The 20,887-nt window shown below is 47.5% G+C and overlaps 1 protein-coding gene across 3 annotated transcripts in view; it reads right to left on the bottom strand.

Annotated features, from left to right (window-relative positions):
- Positions 1-8,401: 8,401 nt before the first annotated feature.
- ZNF488 (zinc finger protein 488) overlaps positions 8,402-20,887 on the bottom strand; it is a 103,233-nt gene continuing 90,747 nt past the window's right edge. For 2 of the 3 annotated variants that reach the window (XM_053909679.1, XM_019444850.2), the window contains exon 2: positions 8,402-9,743. In XM_053909679.1, coding sequence (XP_053765654.1) covers positions 8,614-9,585 — 972 coding nt within the window. In that variant the 5' untranslated portion in view covers positions 9,586-9,743 and the 3' untranslated portion in view covers positions 8,402-8,613. Of the gene's footprint in view, positions 9,744-16,860; positions 17,035-20,887 lie in introns of those variants that run through there. The other variant, XM_019444851.2, reaches the window with a different exon arrangement.

Raw genomic sequence — 20,887 nt, 5'->3', positions numbered from 1 at the left:
ACACGAAGGGCATGATTGAATTCTAGCAGCATCACATATACTGGGATTTCACCTTTTTCTTCATTAGACCTATTAACATCCAGGCAGATGTGTGAGGCCCCTACATGCTTATATTCTAGGGGCTCTTTCTCCTCCCTCCTCCTTCCCGCTCCCCCCGCCCCCCACACACCCATAGCTATCTGATGGTCACCTACATCAAACAATGGTTCCTCTAGTTGGTAGAACCAGGGGCAATATTTGAACTCTTCTCTTTCCTTAAATCCTTATAATAAGCATGTATTATTATTTTCAAATACAGCATTCTTCCAAAAATAAAATAAGATACATTATACCTTGAGTCCCTAACCATACCTTAGTGATCATTAGCGATTGCTGATTTTTTTCCCACGGGTTTTCCTTGTATATCACTTGGATTTCTTTGATTTGCACCACTGACATTTGTTGACTGTTTATTTTGTTTACGGTATCAGGCTAGGTGTTGTGGGGTTTGCAGATGGCAAAGGTCTCGATGGGTCTTAAATAGGGGGAGGGGTGGAGCAGCTCCTAGGGTGGGTGACAGACATACTTCTCTCTTCTGGGCTTCACAGTGCAGAGACAACCATTTTTTTTAATTTGCATATCATTCCTGTGCATATCACAAATTTGCATATCATTCCTGTGTGGGGTCCACGCTAATCTTCTCAGTACCATAGACAGACATTTCAGTACATGTGCTGCCGAAGCGAGCACTGCACAACCATTCTTATCATTTCTGCAGAAGTCAGTGGACACTCAGTCAAGCTCAGTAATTCACAGGGGCTTACATAGGCAGCACAGTGGACATTCGCCCTACTTTAGGCCACCCAGCAAAGGCACACCCTCTGAATGTTCAGAGAATCGCTCCCCATCTGATCCTGTGGGAAACAGACTCCCTAAGAAGCAGTGAGGCATTTGGGAGCCCTGTCTGGGTGGATAGGCCAGGACAGCTACTTCCCAGCTATGGAACTCAGGGCAAGTCACTTTGCCTCTCCAGGCCTCAGTCTTCTCATCTGTACAATGAGATCCACAATAGCACCTTTGGGGCTATGAAGATGAAAAAGGTTAATCCAGGGGTGCCTGGGTGGCTCAGTCGGTTGAGCGTCTGACTTCAGCTCAGGTCATGATCTCGCGGTCCGTGAGTTCGAGCCCCGCGTCGGGCTCTGGGCTGACAGCTCAGAGCCTGGAGCCTGTTTCAGATTCTGTGTCTCCCTCTCTTTCTGACCTTCCCTCATTCATGCTCTGTCTCTCTCTGTCTCAAAAATGAATAAATGTTAAAAAAAAATTTATAAAAAAAAAAGAAAAATGTTAATCCAGTGCCCAGCCAATGTCACCTCTCACCATTTCCCCACTACCAAGCTGGACACACCACAAGTTCACTTTTCCAGCTTCCTGGCAGCAGGGTACAGGCACAGGGTTCTTTCTGGGCCAATCAGAAGTTCCTATGAAGAATGTTTAATCTGTTTAAGCAAGTTGAATGGGTTTTTTTTAGTGTTTATTTATTTATTTTGAGAGAGAGAGCGAGCACCGCACAGAAGCGGGGGCGGGATGGGGAACAGAGAGAGAGGGGAGAGAGAGAATCCCAAGCAGGCTCTGCACTGTCAGCACAGAGCCTGATGTGTGGCTCGATCTCACAAACCATGAGATCGTGACCTGAGCTGATACTAAGAGTCAGACGCTTAATTGACTGACTCACTCAGGAGCCCCATACAAGTTGAATGTTTAAGCAAGTGATAGCTGGGCAGCAGCAGCGGCCAGGTGCCCCATGTGCAGGGCAGCATAGCCATGCCCCTACTCAGCAGGGATGGCAGCAACATCCTCCATAGGCCACCTTGGCTGACCTTGACTGAGGTCCTGCTGACCAGCTCCTTTTTCGTGCCCACTGTCCAGCGCAAGCCCCCAGCCTGCCCATCAAATACTGGGTACAGCCCAGGCTCCCCTCAAGACATCCAGGCGAGGGGCAGGCGAGCTTTGAACCCACATCTGTCTGGCTCCAAAGACCATGATGTTCCCACCATACCATGAAGAGGTCCTGGGCCCAGCCTGGGGAGAGGGTCTATAGTGGGAGAAGCAGACCCAGAGGGTCCCATGCAGACCAAAGGGAAAGGGTCAGCGTTCCTGAGCCAGCTCTCTTATACTCTTACCACCTGCTTGGAGACAGAAGGCTGGAGAAAAAGGAAAAGGAAAGGCTTCTCTTCTGGTGGCAGAACCAGGTGACCCACAGCTGCCTAGCAGCCTCTGTTCCGAAAGACTACAAGCCCCTTTTGCTCTTGATGTCCCAGTATGAGCTCATCACCTCCACCTTCTCTCACCTTACCTGGATAAGATCTGCTCCTGCCCCCAGGAACCCCATCCTTTACACAGCTACCCCTCCCTTCTGAAATTAGGGCAGAGATATGAGAGTTAACCCCCAGCTCCCTCCTCTCTGCTCCCACCACCACTCCCACCCAGGTATCTACATAATCACCAGGACACTAAATGAGTTGTCAGAATTAATAGTTAATAGTTCATTCCCCTCTCCCTTGTTTTGGAGTCCTGGTTTGGTTCCTAAATCCCCACCACAGCCTCCTACCCCCATTTCTGTGGCCCAGCCTGCAGTCAGGGCCACTGTTCTGCCATGTAACCTTCTCAGGTCTCCCCCTGCTTGAGGACCCCCCCCCCCCCCAAGGCACCACTGATCTGTGGTGAGAGGGACCGGGCCAGGCTATCCTCCCCATCTCCCAAAGGTAACCCCAGCCCACAGACAGGCTGGGCCTTTACTTCACCATCAGGATCCTTGCTGGAGACTTGGCCAAAGACCCCAGTCCAGCAGAGGCCAGGGACCACACTGGAGCATCAGAGGGGAGGACCCCAGCTTTTCTCCCATCTCACTCACCTTCCTGCTTCCTATGTCCCTGCATCTGCCTACTCAGCCCGTCACATGGCCAATGGTCGTGTTTGTGTGTCAGTGAGGGCCTTGGTTATCCACACAGCTTTAGTGCAATGAGAGAACATGACTCAGAAAAAAAGGATGCATACCAAATTACTTGTGGGCGAAGAAGCCTGCCTAGGAGATCCCCACTGGAGGGCGCCTGTCTCAAATTTCCTGGGTTCCATAGGATTAGCTGCCACCTGGCCTAAGGACCTCCTTGCTTCCTTGCTGATGAGAGAGGCTGGAAGTGAAAATAGCCTGCTAATCCAAGCGGCTTAGAAATAGCAAGGGTATCAGAGGCCACTGGCTTCCTGTCTCCTACCCCAGGACAACACAAGATGACCAGGGAAGAAGATGTTAAATTTAAGGAACCCCAACCCTCCTTCCAGAATGTACTGCCTCCCAACCCCCACTCAAAATTAGTGTCTGAAAATCCCTAAGAAGTGGTACAAATCAAAGCCTATTGGAGAATAATTTATTTTTAAAATAAAAGTTTTTTTCCTATGGGATCTATCTCTTATGATACGATTTTTAGTCCTCTCTCAAGACTTCTTCTCCAAACAAAATAAACAAATTATACAATTAACCAGGGTGTGTAAAGCCCTCTCTCAAGAGAAGTGGCCTGCAGGGGAGGTCTGTAGCCTCCAGAGGGAGCCAAGAACCTTCCAAGGAAAGGGAGGATGCAAAATTTGCCTTGGAACAACTGGTGAATTTCTCCCGTATGTGAGGGGTTCTCTTACTGTGCCCAGAAGAATAGGGCCAGGCCCAGCACCCAGCCTCTTCCAAGTCTGGACGCATAACGGAGTCAGGGGTTTCCACTGCTGGTCGTTTCTCCCCCTTCCCGACCCCCTCCCCACTAATGTGCTTCCTTAAATCCATGTTATTCTGGGCATTGGTTTTTTAAAAACTGAATCACCAATTTCACATACAGTCCTGATTTTCAATCTCTCTTGAGGCCTGCATTCAGCCTGGCGCTAAAGAGCCTTCACCAAAGACAAAAGAGCTCTAGATGTCAGGTCCAACCTCCCTCCTCTACCCTCCCTTTCCCTAAGCTCAGTGGACTTCACTCCCGTTCATTAATTATACAGTCTAATTATACAGTTATTTGACTAGGATACCCTGTCTTCAAGGTCTAAGATTCAGGAAGGGGCCAGAAGTTGAAATCCAGGACACCAGCCTTGTTAAGGTTTCACTTCTCTTCCAGATAAAAGCAGGTGGGGGTGGGGGGGGGAGGGTTGGGGGAGTGGGAGAAGAGGCAGATTTTAGTTAAAATTGAGAACTAAAATGGACCTGAATTCCGAATGTCTTATTTTAGCCTCATTAGCACATGTTGGGGTCTCTTAAAAATCTTATTTGAATGGTTGCTGCTTGGGAGATTTCTATATATACATTGCTGGGGCACCTGGGTGGCTCAGTCGGCTAAGTGTCCAACTTAGGCTCAGGTCGTGATCTCATGGTTCATGGGTTTGAGACCCACATTGGGCTGTCTACTGTCAGGCCCTGTGCTGACAGCTTGGAGCCTGGAGCCTGCTTTGGATTCTGTGTCTCCCTCTCTCTCTCTCTCTCTCTCTCTCTCTGCCCCTTTCCCACTTGCACTGTCTGTCCCTCTCTCAAAAATAAACATTAAAAAAAAAAGGTATACATTGCCATTTTCCCAGCCACTATAAGGTATTTTCTCTAGCCTATTCCAAGAAATTAGCCAAGACTTTCTGATCATTGACTCAATGGTTTTTGTGTGACATGCCTAATGACAACATTGGCAGAAAACCATCAAGGCCTAAGATCCTGGAAGAGGTGGAGGAGAGAAGACTGAACACATTGGAGGACAGAGGCAAAGACACCTCTGTATGGGGAGGTGCAGTATGGGGAGACCGCATGATGCTAAGAGAGATTACCTTCTTAGGTGGGGCATGTTGTGGAACTTTCTGCGAACTTGAAAGACGGGAGGAATTTGAAAATAACAGATTGCATATCCTACCAGAACCTACAGGATCAGGGTACAGAGCAGGTTAAATTAGATATAGAGAATTTAAGAAATGTGGCAATTCTTACTCCAGAATTATAGAGGAAAATTCTTACCTGCTGATGTGATGTTTTGTGGCAACATCACCAACCAAACTCTTAACTAGTATGGAAGGTGGCAGAGGGACCTTGGGCAAAGTCATGATTAAAAGTGACTACTCTCCAATATGGCTGGAAGGGCAGGAGAGAAGAAGGGATGAGACAGGATTTGACAGCCAAGGGGACTTTGGGAACCCAGTCTGGTGATAAGTAGGAGCTGCCACATTAATCAACTGCAAAGTCTTCACCTCCATAAGTCATCTTGGAGTTTGTCAATTTAAATGGCTGCAAAGCACCTCGCATGTCCATCCATTTTTATTAAAATGAATTCCATCTTACAAAGTTGAGTTGGGAGAAGATGTTCTGTTATGCTTCTTCATAACTTTTATTTGATTAACTTTTTTTTTTTTTTTTTTCAAAATGTCTCCCTTGCTTGAAAATGACGCGGTTGCTGTTAGTAGTAATTCTGTGTGCGGCCACAGGCAATGTTCTTAGAGGCATGCGGGCGGGTCAGGAAAGATGCCTGGGCTGGCATTTCAGGGGTCCTAGCCTTGACCTCACCACCACTCGCCTTGCATCACTTTGCAGGTCAGCTCACCAGTGGACCTCAGTGCTCACCCTTATACACTGGAAGGATGGACTGGAAGTCTAGAGTCCCTTTCCATTTTAAATTTCTATCCGGTCTTAAGTGCACTTATGACTTTAAAAAGGGATTTTACAGAAATACAGACCAATCCAATAAGCCAGAAGAGGATGGCTGTGCACACCATTTGACAGATGTCAAAACACTATGAGCAGCTGGCTCGGGGTTTGTCAGGGGCGAGACTGGATCTAGGCATCTCATTCATGCATGCAACAAAAGTCTGTTGAAAACTACTATGTGCCTTCATTGTCCTTCCTGCTGGGGATACAGCAGGGAACAAAACAGCAAAAATCTCTCGTGGAGCTTAGGTTCTAGTAACAGGAGAGACGCTGTAAATAACACAAATCAGAAAACTCATGTAGCATACAAGATATAGAGAAGTGCTAAGAAAAGGGTGATAGGAAATGTGGGGGTGTATGCAGGCTGCAAGTTTAAATTCCAGAAGGGGTCAATGCCTGGTCCTAAATCCTACTTTTTAAGCCACCCATGATACCATGTGACCCACATGCTGAGCAGATGTGTGGCAGGCTGGGAAGGATGTGAGTGGTCCTGGGGCCTTATTCTTGCGCTGCTTCTCCTGAACCTATGATCTTAGGAAAGAAGCTTACCCTCTCGGTGGTTTGTTTCTTCTTCAGTAACATGGGAATTAAATACCTACCTCCTGCACCTGTCATAGGTTAAAGGCTATATGTCACTGCATAGTGTGGAGCCTCAGGTTCACACTCCCTCAGATGCCCTTTCCTGGGAGAAGGTTCCCCCCAGCTCCAGCCCCCTTCTGTGGGTAAAGGGACCACCCTGCAGAGCCTCCCTTTTCTCTCTCAGGGAGGGGGTCCTCCAAACCTCCCTGCAAGAATGGAGATGCTCTGTTGGTGCCTGCAGGGAGCATTGCTGGCTCCTTCCACATGCAGAGGAAATGACTCAGGGGGTCTTCTCTCCTCCAGCCCACCCTTCTCACTGCAATCAGAGGCCCCCTCAAAGTGCCTCTTGGAGCCATCCTTCCTGTGCCCTGGGCCAAATTCCTGTCCTTTGAGGCCTTCCTACGTCTCCATCTCAGAGGGCCCCACTCAGTCCTCCTCACACCAGCCTTGAAGCATCCTAGAGCCTCTGTAGCTCTGCCCCCCTGCCTTCTCCCCAGCTACTACCCTCCACCTGCACCTCCAGCATCTGCTGGACTTGGATGATCTGCTCTTGCCCCTGCTCCTCAGGAGGCCTCAGGGGGCACTGCACTTACTCCCACAGGTCTGAGGTGCACCTGCTCCCGTGTGCCAGGCACCCCACACGGGCTTTTGTTTGGCATCCATCATGCTGCACACCAGGCATTGCGCACCCTGAACAAGGACCATGGGCCTAATTCACTGGGCCTCCCCCAGGGCCTGACACCGAGCCTGGCACAGCAAGGGTACCCAGGGAGGCCAATAAATGGGTGACTGAATGGCTGGCGATGGGTGCAGAATGGCTGGGTGTGTGGGTGGGAGGCGGGGAGAGGGTGAGCGAGAAGGAGGGTGGGCCGGGTGGGACAGGCTCTCACCAGGACCCTGTGTATGCATGGAGAGGGAGAGAAGAGATGGAGCTTGGGGGGTGTTTGGACGGGTCACTGGCCACTGTCTGAGATGCCCACACCAGCTCCTTCCCAACCACAGCCTGAGCTCGGTGCCAGAGGCCCCACCAGAGGGTTGGACACTGCTGGTCAAATGAACAAATCCTGAAAGTGCAGGGGAAACCAGTCAAAAGAACGCCTAACTTGAAAGAGCTCCCAACGAATGGCCTTCCCACAAACTGGCCCGAGTTACATCAGAGTTTATGACCTGAGGTTTGCAAGAGCAAATGCAGATGAATAGAACAGTCACCTAGAGAAGCGCAACCTGCAGTGGATAATGGTAACCAGAACGCTCCGAATTCTCACCATGTTTTAAGTCTTAAGCTTTTGCACATGCTTGCTTGCTGAGAGATAAGGGGTGTGTGGGTGGGGGGATGTTGCTCCTTTCTCCCCCTTCCACATATTCAGCATGTGAAGAACCATGGACCAAGTGTGTCAGCTGAATGACTGGTCCCAACTCTTCATGCCTCTGTAGTAGGACCTTACATCCGCTCCCTCATCACGGCTTCCCTGTGGGTAGGTGGCACATTTCACCCACTTGCTTTGGGCTTGGTCATTGACTCGCTTTGGCTGGGAGGCTGTTAGTAGAAGTGACCCAAGCAGAGACTTGAGGTATGCTTGTGTTTGGATTTTCCTTCTTGTGCTCTGGGAATGACCATAAGAGAAGTATTATCTAGGAAGCCCACTAGTCCTAGAGTAACAGAACATGAACCTAAATATAATTTGCAACCTGGAGCCAAGCCCAGCCAAGCCCAACCCAACCCAGCCAACCCACAGACCTTCGAGCGAGAATTAGATGCTTTGGGTTGCTTGCCGCTGAGACTCTGCCATGGAACAACAGCTTACTAATCTGGACAATGATAAAAAATATCATTCACTCAGGAATCACACTGTGCCAGGTGGCATCCTGGCTATTTTCCACACACCTTCCCACGTAACCATGACAACATCCCTAAGACACAGGTGTCACCCTCTCCATTTGCAGAGAAGAAAACTGGGGCTCAGATGGTGAAAGCGATGTGTCCAAGGTCAGGGCTAATATGTGAAAGGTTAGCATCCAGGTTTGTCTGCCTCCAAAGCCCAGGCTGTGTGTCAAACTTGCCTCCATATGGAACAGGACCAGGGCCTCTACTCCGTGCCTAGCAGTCTTGATACCCTAGGTTAGCAAAGTGTGTCATTTTATTTCATGACTTTATTTCCATCAAAATACATCAGAGCCAAGGACCGTCTTTTTCAAATGATGACCAAGTTCATCTATCAACTCCAATGCAGACAGCCCTGCAGACAACGATGACGAGCCTTTTCAAAGGAAGCACCAGTGAGCCATCTCCGCCCCACCGCCAAATGCTAGAAGCTGCATCTACAGGTCTGTTCCACAGCCACCTGCTAACTGTGAGAAGTCATGTGCCTGGAGAGATGGTGGCGCTCCCGGAAATACTCATGGCAAATGGGACACGTGAGGGCCTCTTCTCTCAGCTTCTTAGAATGTAAGTCAGGCCCCACATGTTCCTTTTTGTGGTGGGACCGCATGTGGAAGACCAGGTCGGAGGTCAGGCGAAAGGAGAGGTTGCATTTTGCACACCAGTTCTGGGTGGACAGGCCCAGGGAGGTGAACGTAGGTGGCAGCAGGGCCCAAGTGGCAGTGGAAGAGGATGATGACGGTGTGGACATCTGGGCTGTGGCATGCTTTAGCCACAGTGTGGGGGCCCCCAGGAAAGCACTGCAGAGAGGAGCATTTTGTGGCAACGTCTGCAGGTTCCAGAAATCACCCACCAAAAACTTAGAATTCGAAAGCTGATCCCAACAAGGGACATCTACCGTGTTGCTGAGTCCCAACAGCTCCCCAAGGGCATCTGCAGGTCCACGTGCCTGGAAAACAGAGGTTGGCCCAGGTCTCCCTGCTGGACACCTGGCTGGTTTGCTGAAGGCGCTTTTCTGCTCCCCTCGGGCTCCACTGGGCCACACAGAGGTCTTGCTGTCAGCCAGGTCCCTGGGGGTGTCCTGGGTCAGCTTCTGGGGACCAGGCTGGCCTGTGGGGTTATCATGCTCCCTCTCCTTGGCCTGCACACCCTCCAGCCTCTTCTTGAGTCGAGGCACCTCTGTGAAAGCACTCTGCCCCTGTTCCCAGCACACCTTCTGGGCCATTGGCTTTCCCAGTCTGAGTTTTCCTGGGGTTGCTGACAGTGCCACCTCAGCAGAGGTCTCCTCCCGGCCATCACCACCCATGGCAGCCTCAGAGCCCAGGTTGTTCATTTTTTCCAGCAGCACTGGCTTGCAGCTCCAGCCCTGGTCAGCTTCACTAAGCCTCCATGTGTTTTCAGCCGAAGAGCTCTGCAGAGCACCCTTCCCAGCAGCCATGACGACCAGCAGGGTGTGAGCCAGCTGAAGAAGGCGGATGCTCCAACGGCTGTCAGTCTTCAGGGCTTTGGCGTTGCGGAGGGCTTGCCCCGGGGAGGAACCGTGAGATTGGAAAGCTCCCCTGTTGGCTGGGCCAGCCACACTTGGACCACAGGACTCTGCACAGAGAGGAAGCAACAGCAGTGAGACACGAGCCCTCCATCTTCATTGTTTGCATCCAAAGAATCCTGACTGCTATAGACACGACAGCTCACCCTGACTCAGAGCGCTATGCCACCCGCTTTCACCTCCAGGACTCCGTCGGGGAGGAAGGACCACACTGCGTGACCCTGCCACCCAGGGACATGGCTCAGCATTGCCCCGCACCTGCCAGCATCCAGGCAGCAGCTGCCATGTTCACACGGCACATGAGGTGTCCACCAGGCAGTTCTGACCTGGTTGCCAACTCTAATGTGCTTGCACCCTGATTTATGAAAGTTTTCATTTTTGTTTAGAGCATTCTTGCTACTCAGCATGCCAATTTTTCTTCTGAAGCATCAGAAGTGCCAGGGCACAAGCACCTGGGGACTGGAGCTCCTGCAGCACAGGTGGCCAGAGGGTAGAAGCTGGACAGTAAATGTCCAGGCATCCCGAGTACGTCTGTGGTTGTACCTGGCCCCACTCCCACTCCTGGGGGGCAGCCACCTGTCCACCCAGCCCTGCCCCTTGGAACAAGCATGAGTCTACCCTGTATCCATTCAGACATTAATCCATTTCCTTCTCCTCTGCTCCCCTGTCAACTGTCCTCTCGTGCCAGCCAACCTGCTGGGCCTACTCAGGGAGACCAGCTTCCACTCAGCCTGGAGGTGCTCAAGGCTCAGAGGAAAGACACTCACGGCCACATGTGAGGTGGCATTGAAGAGGGGAGAGTGCCACCAGCCCTGCTGGGGAGGCTTTCATACCTGCCCTCCCCTAATCAATTCCACCAGCCAGTTCTTGAAACCAGGCCACCCATCTTCAAGCTCCCCAATCCCAGCTGGCGAGCAGCACTGGCTGAACCAGACCCCACTGAGTGTTCTGAGTTTTCATAGTTAGAAAGCAGTTATCCTCGGGCCCAGGAGGACCGTGATGAGTGGGCAACCAAGCCCCTTCCTCACAGGGACCTCCACGGGCTTGTTATTCATAAACATCACTGGGTTCAAGTCAGCTCCCGCCCACCTGTAAATGGAAGCACAGGTACCCTGCCCTCCTCCTCTCTGTCTCAGTGGCAAGAGTGTGGACAGGTGTTTTGCACGTGTTACCTCCTTCCACCTTCACTGCACTTGGAGGACCGTCACCCTCTTTCACAGAGGAAGAGGACATGGGTTCTGGAAAGCTGAACACCCCGTCTGAAGTCCTCTGCAGTATGAGGCACTGCTGGGAATGAAACCCAAGGGTGTGTCCCCAAAGCACACTTTGGTTGAACTGCCCATGTGGCCCTCACAATACCCCAAGTGGTGAGCTCCGAGTCCAAACTATATGCTTCCAGGGGAGTCCAAGCCACTCCTAACATCCTTTCTGAATTCATTCTCAAATGGGGTGCCTTTGGCATCAAAGTTTAGTGCTAGCTTATGCTTCTTGAAGAGGCAGAGGCGACCACACCAGTCTACCGTGTCCCTGCACTGACCATCCCACCTCTCTCAACCTCAATGTCCCGTCTATAAACTAGAGCTGATGCTAAATTATCTCACTGTGCTTTCCAGATCTACCAGTGTATGACTACTTGAGATGAAGCCGATTCTCCCTCATCCTCAAAGAATAGCTGGTCTGCTTGAAGCCCCACTGCTGAGCTTCTGAGCTCACAAAGATGCACACGCACCCAGATACACTCACACCCTCACATGTACTCACACACACTACACTCACACACTCAAATACACATATACTCACAGACACACATACACACACACATATGATCACACACACTTACATACACTCACACTGGAATACTCATACACACACAAACATCCCTTCTCTAACCCTTCTCTCTTTCTCCACCCAGCTCTGCCTCAGACAGCCCTCCAGATTATATTTTAGAACCATACAATGTCTTCCCCGAGCCTGGGCTGGAGCCCACCCTGCTGTCCTCCCGGTCCTGTTGCACCCCCACATCCCTTTGCAGACAGCTCTACTGGGCTGTCTTCACAGCTTTGCCAACCACAGTCATGTAGACCTAGTTTTCAGAAGTGTCTGGAGTGCCCTGAGCCACAGATGTCACAACCCTGCTTTCAGCATTCAAATTTAGAACATGGGATCTTACTGCAGGATGAAATATTTGCTACCAGGGATGCTTTGTGATATGAGAATAGAAGTAACTGTTTATTGACTATGTAAGTGAATACGTGCCAGAGATGCTAAAAGGCTTCGTATGACTTATTGCATGGAATTTTCATGATAACCACACAAAGGAAGTGCATGATCCAACCCAAGGGCATTAATCTCCAACCTGACAAATGCCACGTTGCTAAAGGCAGCACTGCCTTCCAGCTTCTTAGACCAATATGGGCCTGGATTCTGCCAATCATTATGTTAGACATTCACCCATCTTCATGCTCCATCAATTTTATTATTCAAATCTTAATCATAATAATGAGAACAACAGGAGGAGAAGAAAGAAAAGGACATGATAATAATAATGATGATGATGATGATAATAATAATGATAATAATAATATTGGGGTGCCTGGGTGACTCAGTCAGTTAAGCATCTGACTTCAGCTTAGGTCATGATCTCACAGTTCATAGGTTCAAGCCCTGCATCGGACTCTGTGCTGACAGCTCAGAGCCTCAAGCCCGCTTCAGCCCTCTCTCTCTCTCTTCCCCTCGCACACATGCGCTCTTTCTTTTTCTCTCTCTTTCTTTGTCTCAAAAATAAACATTAAAAAATTTTTAAATAAAAAAAAATAATAATATTGAGGAGGAGAAGAAGAAGAAAAGGAGAAGATGAGGGTACTGAACTAGCTGGGGACCTTTGGCATGACCAAGCTCCCAGAGGGTCACCTCTTTCTCATGCATCAGCACTGCTGGGGTAAGGTCACTCACACAAGTGCAAACAATATCCTACAAAATTCTATCTGGGGCTCCCTCTAACTGGTCCACTCTGTCTGTGACGTTGCCAGATTGAAGCCTCTCACAGCCGAAAATGACGTGTGCCTGACGTGGCCTGTCCCCAGTGAGCCTGTGCCAGCTCCTGACGCTCGTCTCTTCTTGTCGAAGGACTCACAGGCCCTTTCCCAGGGTCAGCATCAGACTCTGGGTCTCATCCAGCTCCAGGCTCCATGCACCTCCCCTGTGATCCAGCTCTCAGATGATCTGAGCAGATGTATGATGTCACCTCTGGGGTCACATCATGCCCTGGCCAGTGAGTTCCGGGTCAGGAGATCACAGGCACAGGAGCTTGGTGCTGCCTTGCTCCTTCTTCCTACGTGGACCTACCCATGCCCTTTGTCACTAGAGACGGTTCTCAGCCAGAGATTCCAGTAGATGTATGCAGCCCTTGTTCTCCTTGTTCCCATGCAATCTTAAGGGGCCCTTTGCTGTCCCTCCACTGTCCTCAATAGCCTCAGTTCATTCTGGGCTCTCGACCCAGACACTATTTACTCGTCCTCTTCACTCTGTTATGTGTGTCCTGAGAAGGGTTCTCTTGTCCTCCTTGGATCTCTTCAGTCTGAGCTCAGCAAGATAGTCTTCTGAGTCACACGGACATTGTTCAGTGCCACCCTGTGTCTTCTTACTGAGTGGACCTGATTTCAATCCCATACTTTGCAACATTTCTGAGCCCTTAGATTGTGGGATTATGAAGTAATGATCTTTGAAACCTTCTGAATCTGAGTTTCCTAAGTTGATATGGTGTGACCACATCCAGCCTTCCCTGTCATACATGATCCTTTTCCCTCAGACTCTCAATCTTCCTGGGCCACAGTGAGGATTCCACTGACCAACACAGGAACGGCTACCCACTTGGAGATGAAGACTCACCCACCCCACAGTGTTATAAGCATGTGTGTCTCTGTTTATTACCCATTTCCAGGGCACTGAGTGCAGACTCCAATCATCCTTTCACCTTGGAAACACTGGCCGCATTCTTCCATATTACTTTTCTGTTTGTGCTATGACTGGCCCATCCCATGTACTCATCAAGCCTTCCATCACATAGAGGTTAAGTGCATGGCCTCTTACGTCAGATGTCTGGATCAAACCCACCTCTGCTCTTACCAATCTTTTAACCATAGGCAAGGTGCTGATCCTCTCTCTGACGACTTTCTCATCTAAAAAAGGACCCTTTCTAAAAAGGATCATCCTGGGGTCCGCTTCACCAGGTGGTTGTAAAGATTAGATGAATTAATATACCTAAAGTATTAAAGAGCCTGGTTCAGTAAGTGTTAGGTAGCATCAATTTATCAATTATTATCACACTAGTACAAAGGGTCAGAGTCAACCTCATGGCTGCCTTCCCTCTACTCATGTGCTCCCTGGAACCAGGGCACAATACTGTTTAATGAGTGACCAAATGCCCTGGGCATTTTCCTCCTTCCCCCTTCATTCACATAAGAAAGAGGTTTTAGCAAACAACTGGGCAACCTCATTTCCTGAGATATCTGAAGGTACTCTCCAGCCTATGTCAGCTGGCCAGTCTCCAGCTTTTCCAAGCTGCAGCTCACTCAGAAACTGGATCTTATTCAACGATACCATTTATATCACCAGCTAGTGTCTTCCTGTGTCTGCCTTCCTTTTTAGCTAAAACAGGAGCAGATAATATCTCCTGTGCTCCAATCATTTGATTTCCCTAGACTTTGGAGATGCTTCTCAGACCCTGAAGGAAGGTTCCAGAGGATAATTACCTATCCATCTCTTCTACATATGGATTGTGATGTCCTGGGTTTTCCTGAGAAGGGAAATATACATGCATCCTCCTAGCTCTGGACCCCTGAGAAAATTAAAAACTGGAGAGTTATCCAGGCTTTCCTGGAGGCTGGCTGGTAGTGCCATTGGAGCTGGGAGAGGGGAAGGCTTCCCAGCCAGTCCCCACAGGCTCTATGTCCAGCTCTGCCTGCACCGCTTCAGCAGCAATGCTTATTGTGTTCAAGCAAAACCAAATGCAGGACTCCCAGGATGCAACCACACATCAGGGCCATAATGACGTCAGCAGGAGTCCTAACACAATTTGGCCATGTAGACCAATTTCAGTGGCAGCCTTCAAGGGTAAGTCCATGGCTTGTACATCAAACTGTTCAGCCAGATTCTACCTGATGCCAATGACAGCATAACCTTCTAGAAAAGAGAAACACAGCCTACTGAAAGAAAGAAAAGAAATTTAAAAGCACTGGAGCTCGACACAAAACCTTGAAAAAAATTTTTTTTTTAATTTTGTGATTTTCTGTTTTAAAGAAAATTTGTCACTTCCTGGGTTTCTGAAAAAGAAATCTGCTAAGCAAAGAAGGTATGATATTTTTAAATCATTTGCAAAGCATCCCTTTCACTCCACCCCTCCAGAAGTTTGACACATGGGAAGTCAGTGGTACAATGACATAAAAGGCAATTTGACTCTTTGATGTAGAAAATAGTCCCCTGAATCACAGTTCCAAGCATATACTTAAGAATTTGTCCAACATTCTTTGATTTAAAATGAAAAAATTCTTTCAATAAACACACTGCAATCCTCTTCCATATTTCATTTTTGTTTACTTCTTGTGTGATTTATGTAATGACAAATTTCCTTTTCCATAGCAACTGAAAAGTCAAATAAACTGAATAATCATTAAAAATCATAAACTAAAAGGTTAAATTATTTATTTGAAAAAAGCTTCAAGTGTTAGGTGGCAATTAATAGCTTTAAAAATAAACAGGCTTTCTTTTTACAACCATATGAGATATATATATATATATATATATATATATATATATACACACACATATATATATATATGGTGCATACATACATATATATATATCGTGTGTATATGTGTGTTTGAACATACAGCTCTATAGATGTCATAAAAATATCATAAAATAATAAAATTATGTCTCTGACAAAATTACATTGCTAACAAGAAACAAAACATTGCTTTAACATACAATACCTCTACTTTATTCTCCCCAAATGAGTCAGATTTGTTTTTCTAGATTTCTTCACTTAATATGTGTCTAAGATAATCTTTGATACTAAGATATTTTCAACTGTGGTCCTACCCAACGTACACAAAAACATTAATTTTAAATGGCACAATAATTGCTATAAGATGCCTGTCTGATTCAACATACTGTCTGATTCAGTAATTTAATTTCTGCACATCAGCACCATTGACAAGTATGTATTTTAGAAATATACACTTAATTTCATGTTTTAACTCTCAGCTAACGTTTTCACACGCAAAGCCCTGACCTCCCTATTGTCTTCCCACAACTGAGCTCTGATTTCCGCCCCTTCCCTCCCCACCAACCTGGCTTTACCCTACTTCCCCAGAAGGAAGGTGTGGGCCCCAATGTCCCCTAAATGTTTCTGCATGCTTTAGCTTCCCGGTGTGTTGTCTGTGCCTATTACTAAAGGCAAGTGTCAAGAAAGGATTCAATCAATTCCTTGTCTGTAAAACCAAGTATTTTCTTCCAGCTCACCATAAAAACTCAGATATTTACGACTGAATCATTTATGGGTTTTTTTCCCCCAAAACAGACACTGAATGTGTTACGTGCTCGAATCTTTGGATATAATCTGTTGGGAGAAAGGATCTGGGGCAGATGCACCATTACCCTGGTGCCCAGCACAAGCCCTAGCTGACAGGGACAGAGCAACAACAGGATGAGAGGATGCGTGGATGGATAGATGGATGAATGAAAATAATTGCTGCCCCAAAAGTCAACCTAGGAGAAGAAAAATCAAAGGCGGAATTCTTGGGGCGGGGAGGGGTGGGGGCAAAGGGAAAGACCACCGAGAGAAACAGAGAAGGAAGAAAAGAAGGGGTAGGACAGGGGAAATACGTAATGAAGAAGAGACAGACAAGAAAAAGTGAGATAGACGACAGAGAAAAACAGGAAGAGATAAGGAGACAAAAGAGGCAGATAAGGCAGGGACTGGGGGGCACGGGGTGAAAAAAAAGGAGGGCGCGACCAAGGAAGCAGGCGCCCGAGGGGAGGAAAGAGGCAGGCAGTCAAGGGCAGGACGGAGCATTCTGCCCTAGGGAGAGGCCGGTAGAAGTGGGATGAATCGCGCCGCCCACGTCCACTCGCGGCCCGTCCCGGGGGCAGGACGGCGCGTCTCACCTCAGCTCTCCCGCGGCGCTCTGGGCGCTGGAGACGCGCTGGCAGCCCCGGCCGCTTGCAGGTTGCGCCGCGCGACACGCGTGTGGGAACCTAGCGCGCGAGCCCCGGGGGCCGGCCGGACCCCGCCCTCCCGGACTCCTCCCGCCTCCGGGGCGGGGCCTCGGGCACCCCCCCCCCCCCCCCGCCATGCCGGGAGGGGCCTGGGAGTAGACGCGACCCGCCGCCAGGGGTGCGGTAAAGACGCCCGGTGCGCTCGGCTCCGCGAAACCCCAGCCGCCGCCAGCTGGCTCGGCCTTGGCTGCAGCGGCGAGCCTGAGGGGGCGTCCTGGCGCCGGCCGCCGCGCCGCGCGGAAAGCCCGGGTGCCTTTGGAGGAGGCTCCTGGGCCGCGGCGGAACCGCCCCTGCCTCTGCTCACTCGCTCTGGACGCCGCTACTTTTCGCTGGGGTCGGCGGGCCCCCAGGCTACGGCCGGGACGTCAGTGCGCGCGGTCTGCGCCCCGCCGCGGCGGGTCCCCCGGGCGTCCGGGCAATCGTTCCCCTGCCCGCTGAGCGGCCGGGCAAACTGCATCTTCGCAGCGCGCCCGAGAATCTCCCAAACTTCAGCGGAGCCGTGCCTCCGCCTCGCCGCCTCCTCAGCTGTGAGATGGCCGCACCGCGCCAGGTCATGGTGAGTTCTGCGACCTCCCAGGAAGCGAAGGTGGCAGGGAACCGACCCACCCACGGAGGGTGGGACGGACTCGGCCCCAAAGAAGGGCTGGGGGACGGGAGGGAATGGCTTCTGAGTGGGCGACGGTCATGGCAGGGCTTGAATGACCTCGTGGTGACAGGAGAGAAGAGATGGGAGAAGTGTCTCAGGTAACCAGAATTGTTGCAGTGGCAGCCAGATGTGCGGGTCACAGGGCATGAGCACAGAGACTGGAGTGCAGAGCAGATGAGACCAAGGAAGGACATTGAGGGACTGAAAGGGAAACCAATCCTGAGTCCCTGCGCCTGCCTTCCTTCAGTCACTCTGTAAATGTTCTGGACGCCCTTGGGGAGGCAGAGGGTGCGGGGACATAAGGTGACAGGCTCTGTGCTTTTCCCCAGGTTTTGGAGTCCCTATTACACAAATAAGATTGTAAAGGAATGAAATGATGCTAAATCTGAGGTGGGGAAAGCTGATTCAGAATAAACATTAAAACTTTGGGGGGTGGTCCACAAAGCAAAACTTTTATTTTGGTGAATATGGAAATCCCTAATGTGAGCATTTATATAGCCTTAGTGAAGGAGAAGCTTAGAGGAAAATTTGTGCCCCCAAATGGTTATGTTATGGGGGAGGAAATGGTGAAAATAAAGGAGTTAATAACTGACCTAAAGTAGTTGAAAAAGAGTAATAAAATTAAACCCAAAGAAAATGAAAGGGAGAATATATTAGAGAAAAAAAATACAGAAAATAGTAAAATAGTAAAACAAAGCCAAAGGTTATTTGAAAAGTTGTTAATATAAATAATATTCTAATGAAATTGATTGTAAAATAAGACAGTGCTTCCCAATTTTTTTTTTTAAATTATAACCTCCCCCCCGCCCCAGGAGCTTTTTCAAACACATTTTTCCTTATAGGCTCATGAAATTTTAGTACCAAGGATTTATTGTATATCTCTTTATGTACTGTGCTTTATAATTAAAAACTGTGAGACTAATTTTAACTCCCTTGGGACAATATTCTCCCTGTTGTGAATGCATAGAATGAGAAAAGACACAAGTCATATTAGGAATTAAAAAGCTATAACCACAAATCGAGCAGAAAGTTAAGACTCAAACATATTCTTAACAACTTCATAACAATATGTGGAAATAAATATCCAAATTCCTATAAAAATGTGGTACCTAAATGACTGATAAAAGAAATACAAGCACAAAATAATCCAGTGTGTTAGTCTGCTCAGACTGCCATAACAAAGTACCACAAGAAAGTTCCTTTAGGATGAGGGCCATATTCTTATGACTTCATTTAACTTGAATCATCTCCTTATAGGGCCTGTCTCCAAATACAGTCACATGATGTGTTAGAACTTCATAATATTAATTGAGATGGGGGGGGCACATCTCAGCCCATAATGTTCAGTAAACATTAAACAAATGATATCAGTAGTTTTAAAAAATCCTCACAAAGAAAACACTAGGCAGAGATGATATTATACCAAGTATACGTGGAGTAGATTGTTGGGATCATGTTGAAACTACTTTCAAAAGGAAAGAAAGTAAAAACACCCCAAGCACATTTTCTGAGGCTATTGTTACCTAATATAAAACCAGTTAAGAACAGCACAAAAAGAAGAAATTACAGATCAGCCTCACTCATGTTCATAGATAAAAAAAATTCTAAACTAATAGTAAACTCAATCCAGCAGTATTTACAAAAATTATCATGGCCTGGTCAGGTTTATTTATAAAATATTAAAATTGGTTTTATATGCATTAATGTAGTTAATCATATTAATAACTTACTGGAGAAAAATTATATTCATCACAAAGTATGCAGAAAGAGAATTTAGATAAAATTTAACACTCGTTCATGATTTGTAGCAAACCAAGAAGGGTAGGGAGACTCCCTAATCTGATAGATGTCCACCAAAAGCCTTGCATAAATATCATTCTTAATGGTGACGTATTAGAGGTATTTTTAAAGTCAAGAATGCCTCCATCACAGCTTCCAGTCAAATGTCATTAGAGAACTAGTCAGTACAGTGTTTTTTGGTTTTTATTTTTTATAGAAACCAAAACAACTCTACAGATATATTTTAGAATAAGGGAGCTTAGCAAGTTAGGTGAATAATCAGTAAATTAATACATTTGTCCACAACACCAATAAACAGTTTGAAAACTTTGTTTTTAAAAATGCTATTTACAAGAGCCGCTATATATGTATATATATCTATGTAAATATATGTGTATGTATGTATATGTATGTGTGTATATATATATAAGTACATATGTATATGTATACACACTGTAGGGAAAGGCACTTGGCAAAATGGTTTAAGATCTTTATAGGGAAGTTTATATGAAAGGCGTTGAATACGACCAAATAAATAGAGACATTATCATGTTTACCAATAGGGGAGGCTAGATAGCAGATTCAAATCCTTTCAAATGTATCTATATATTTAATGTTATTGTAATAAAATATTAAGAGCGTTTGGAGGAGTGGAGAATTGGTGAGCTGAATCTAAATGATTCTAAAATGAAAGAACAAGTGGCCATAAGAAAAATAAGGCGGATGATTTACCCTGCCCTGCAAAGGCTTGCTGTAGAGCTCTCTATGTTAGATAAAATAACTGATGCCCTGTGTGTATCAGATTCAGCTGGGTTATCTTCTTGTAACAGCCCCCCACATATGATTAGCTTAAAAGCACAAACTTTATTTTCCACTTATATTCCATACCCTCCTGCATATACGTATCCACCTCAGGTTTCTAAGAGGGCATTGCACAACACAGGTGCTCACCTGAATCATACCTACATTCTTAAGGATTCTATCCAGAAGTGGCACATGTACTTATGTTAACATTTCATTGGTGGAATCAAGTCCAAGCCTGCTATGAATGTGGCAGGGAAGCACAATCCTTCCTTACAGGAGTAAGGGACAGAAAGGAAAAATAACACAATCATCCATACTATAATAAGATAGTGTGGTATTGACACTATAAATACAAACCAACAGATGGATAAAAGGAATAGGACAGAGAGCACAGAACCACATCCACACCTATATGGGATTTGAAACACATCAGAGGTGACGTGCAAATCATTGAAAAAAACATAGAATAGTCAACAAATAGAAAAGGATGGTGCTGAGACATATATTTGGGAAAACATGGAGTAAGATCCCTGGCACAAATTGCACTTATTAATTAATTACAGTTTGATCAAAGGCTTCAATGTGAAATAAAATCTTTAAAACTTTTTTTAATTTAAATTTTTTCTTTTTAACGTTTATTCATTTTGTGAGAGACAGAGAGACACAGCCTGAACAGAGGAGGCGCAG

This window comes from Panthera pardus, unplaced genomic scaffold, assembly GCF_024362965.1.
Source record: "Panthera pardus isolate Hobbes unplaced genomic scaffold, ASM2436296v1 HiC_scaffold_22, whole genome shotgun sequence".
In the NCBI taxonomy this organism is placed as follows: Eukaryota; Metazoa; Chordata; class Mammalia; order Carnivora; family Felidae; genus Panthera; species Panthera pardus.
Note: the sequence above shows the minus strand (reverse complement) of the source record. Positions and strands in the feature narration are given on the sequence as shown.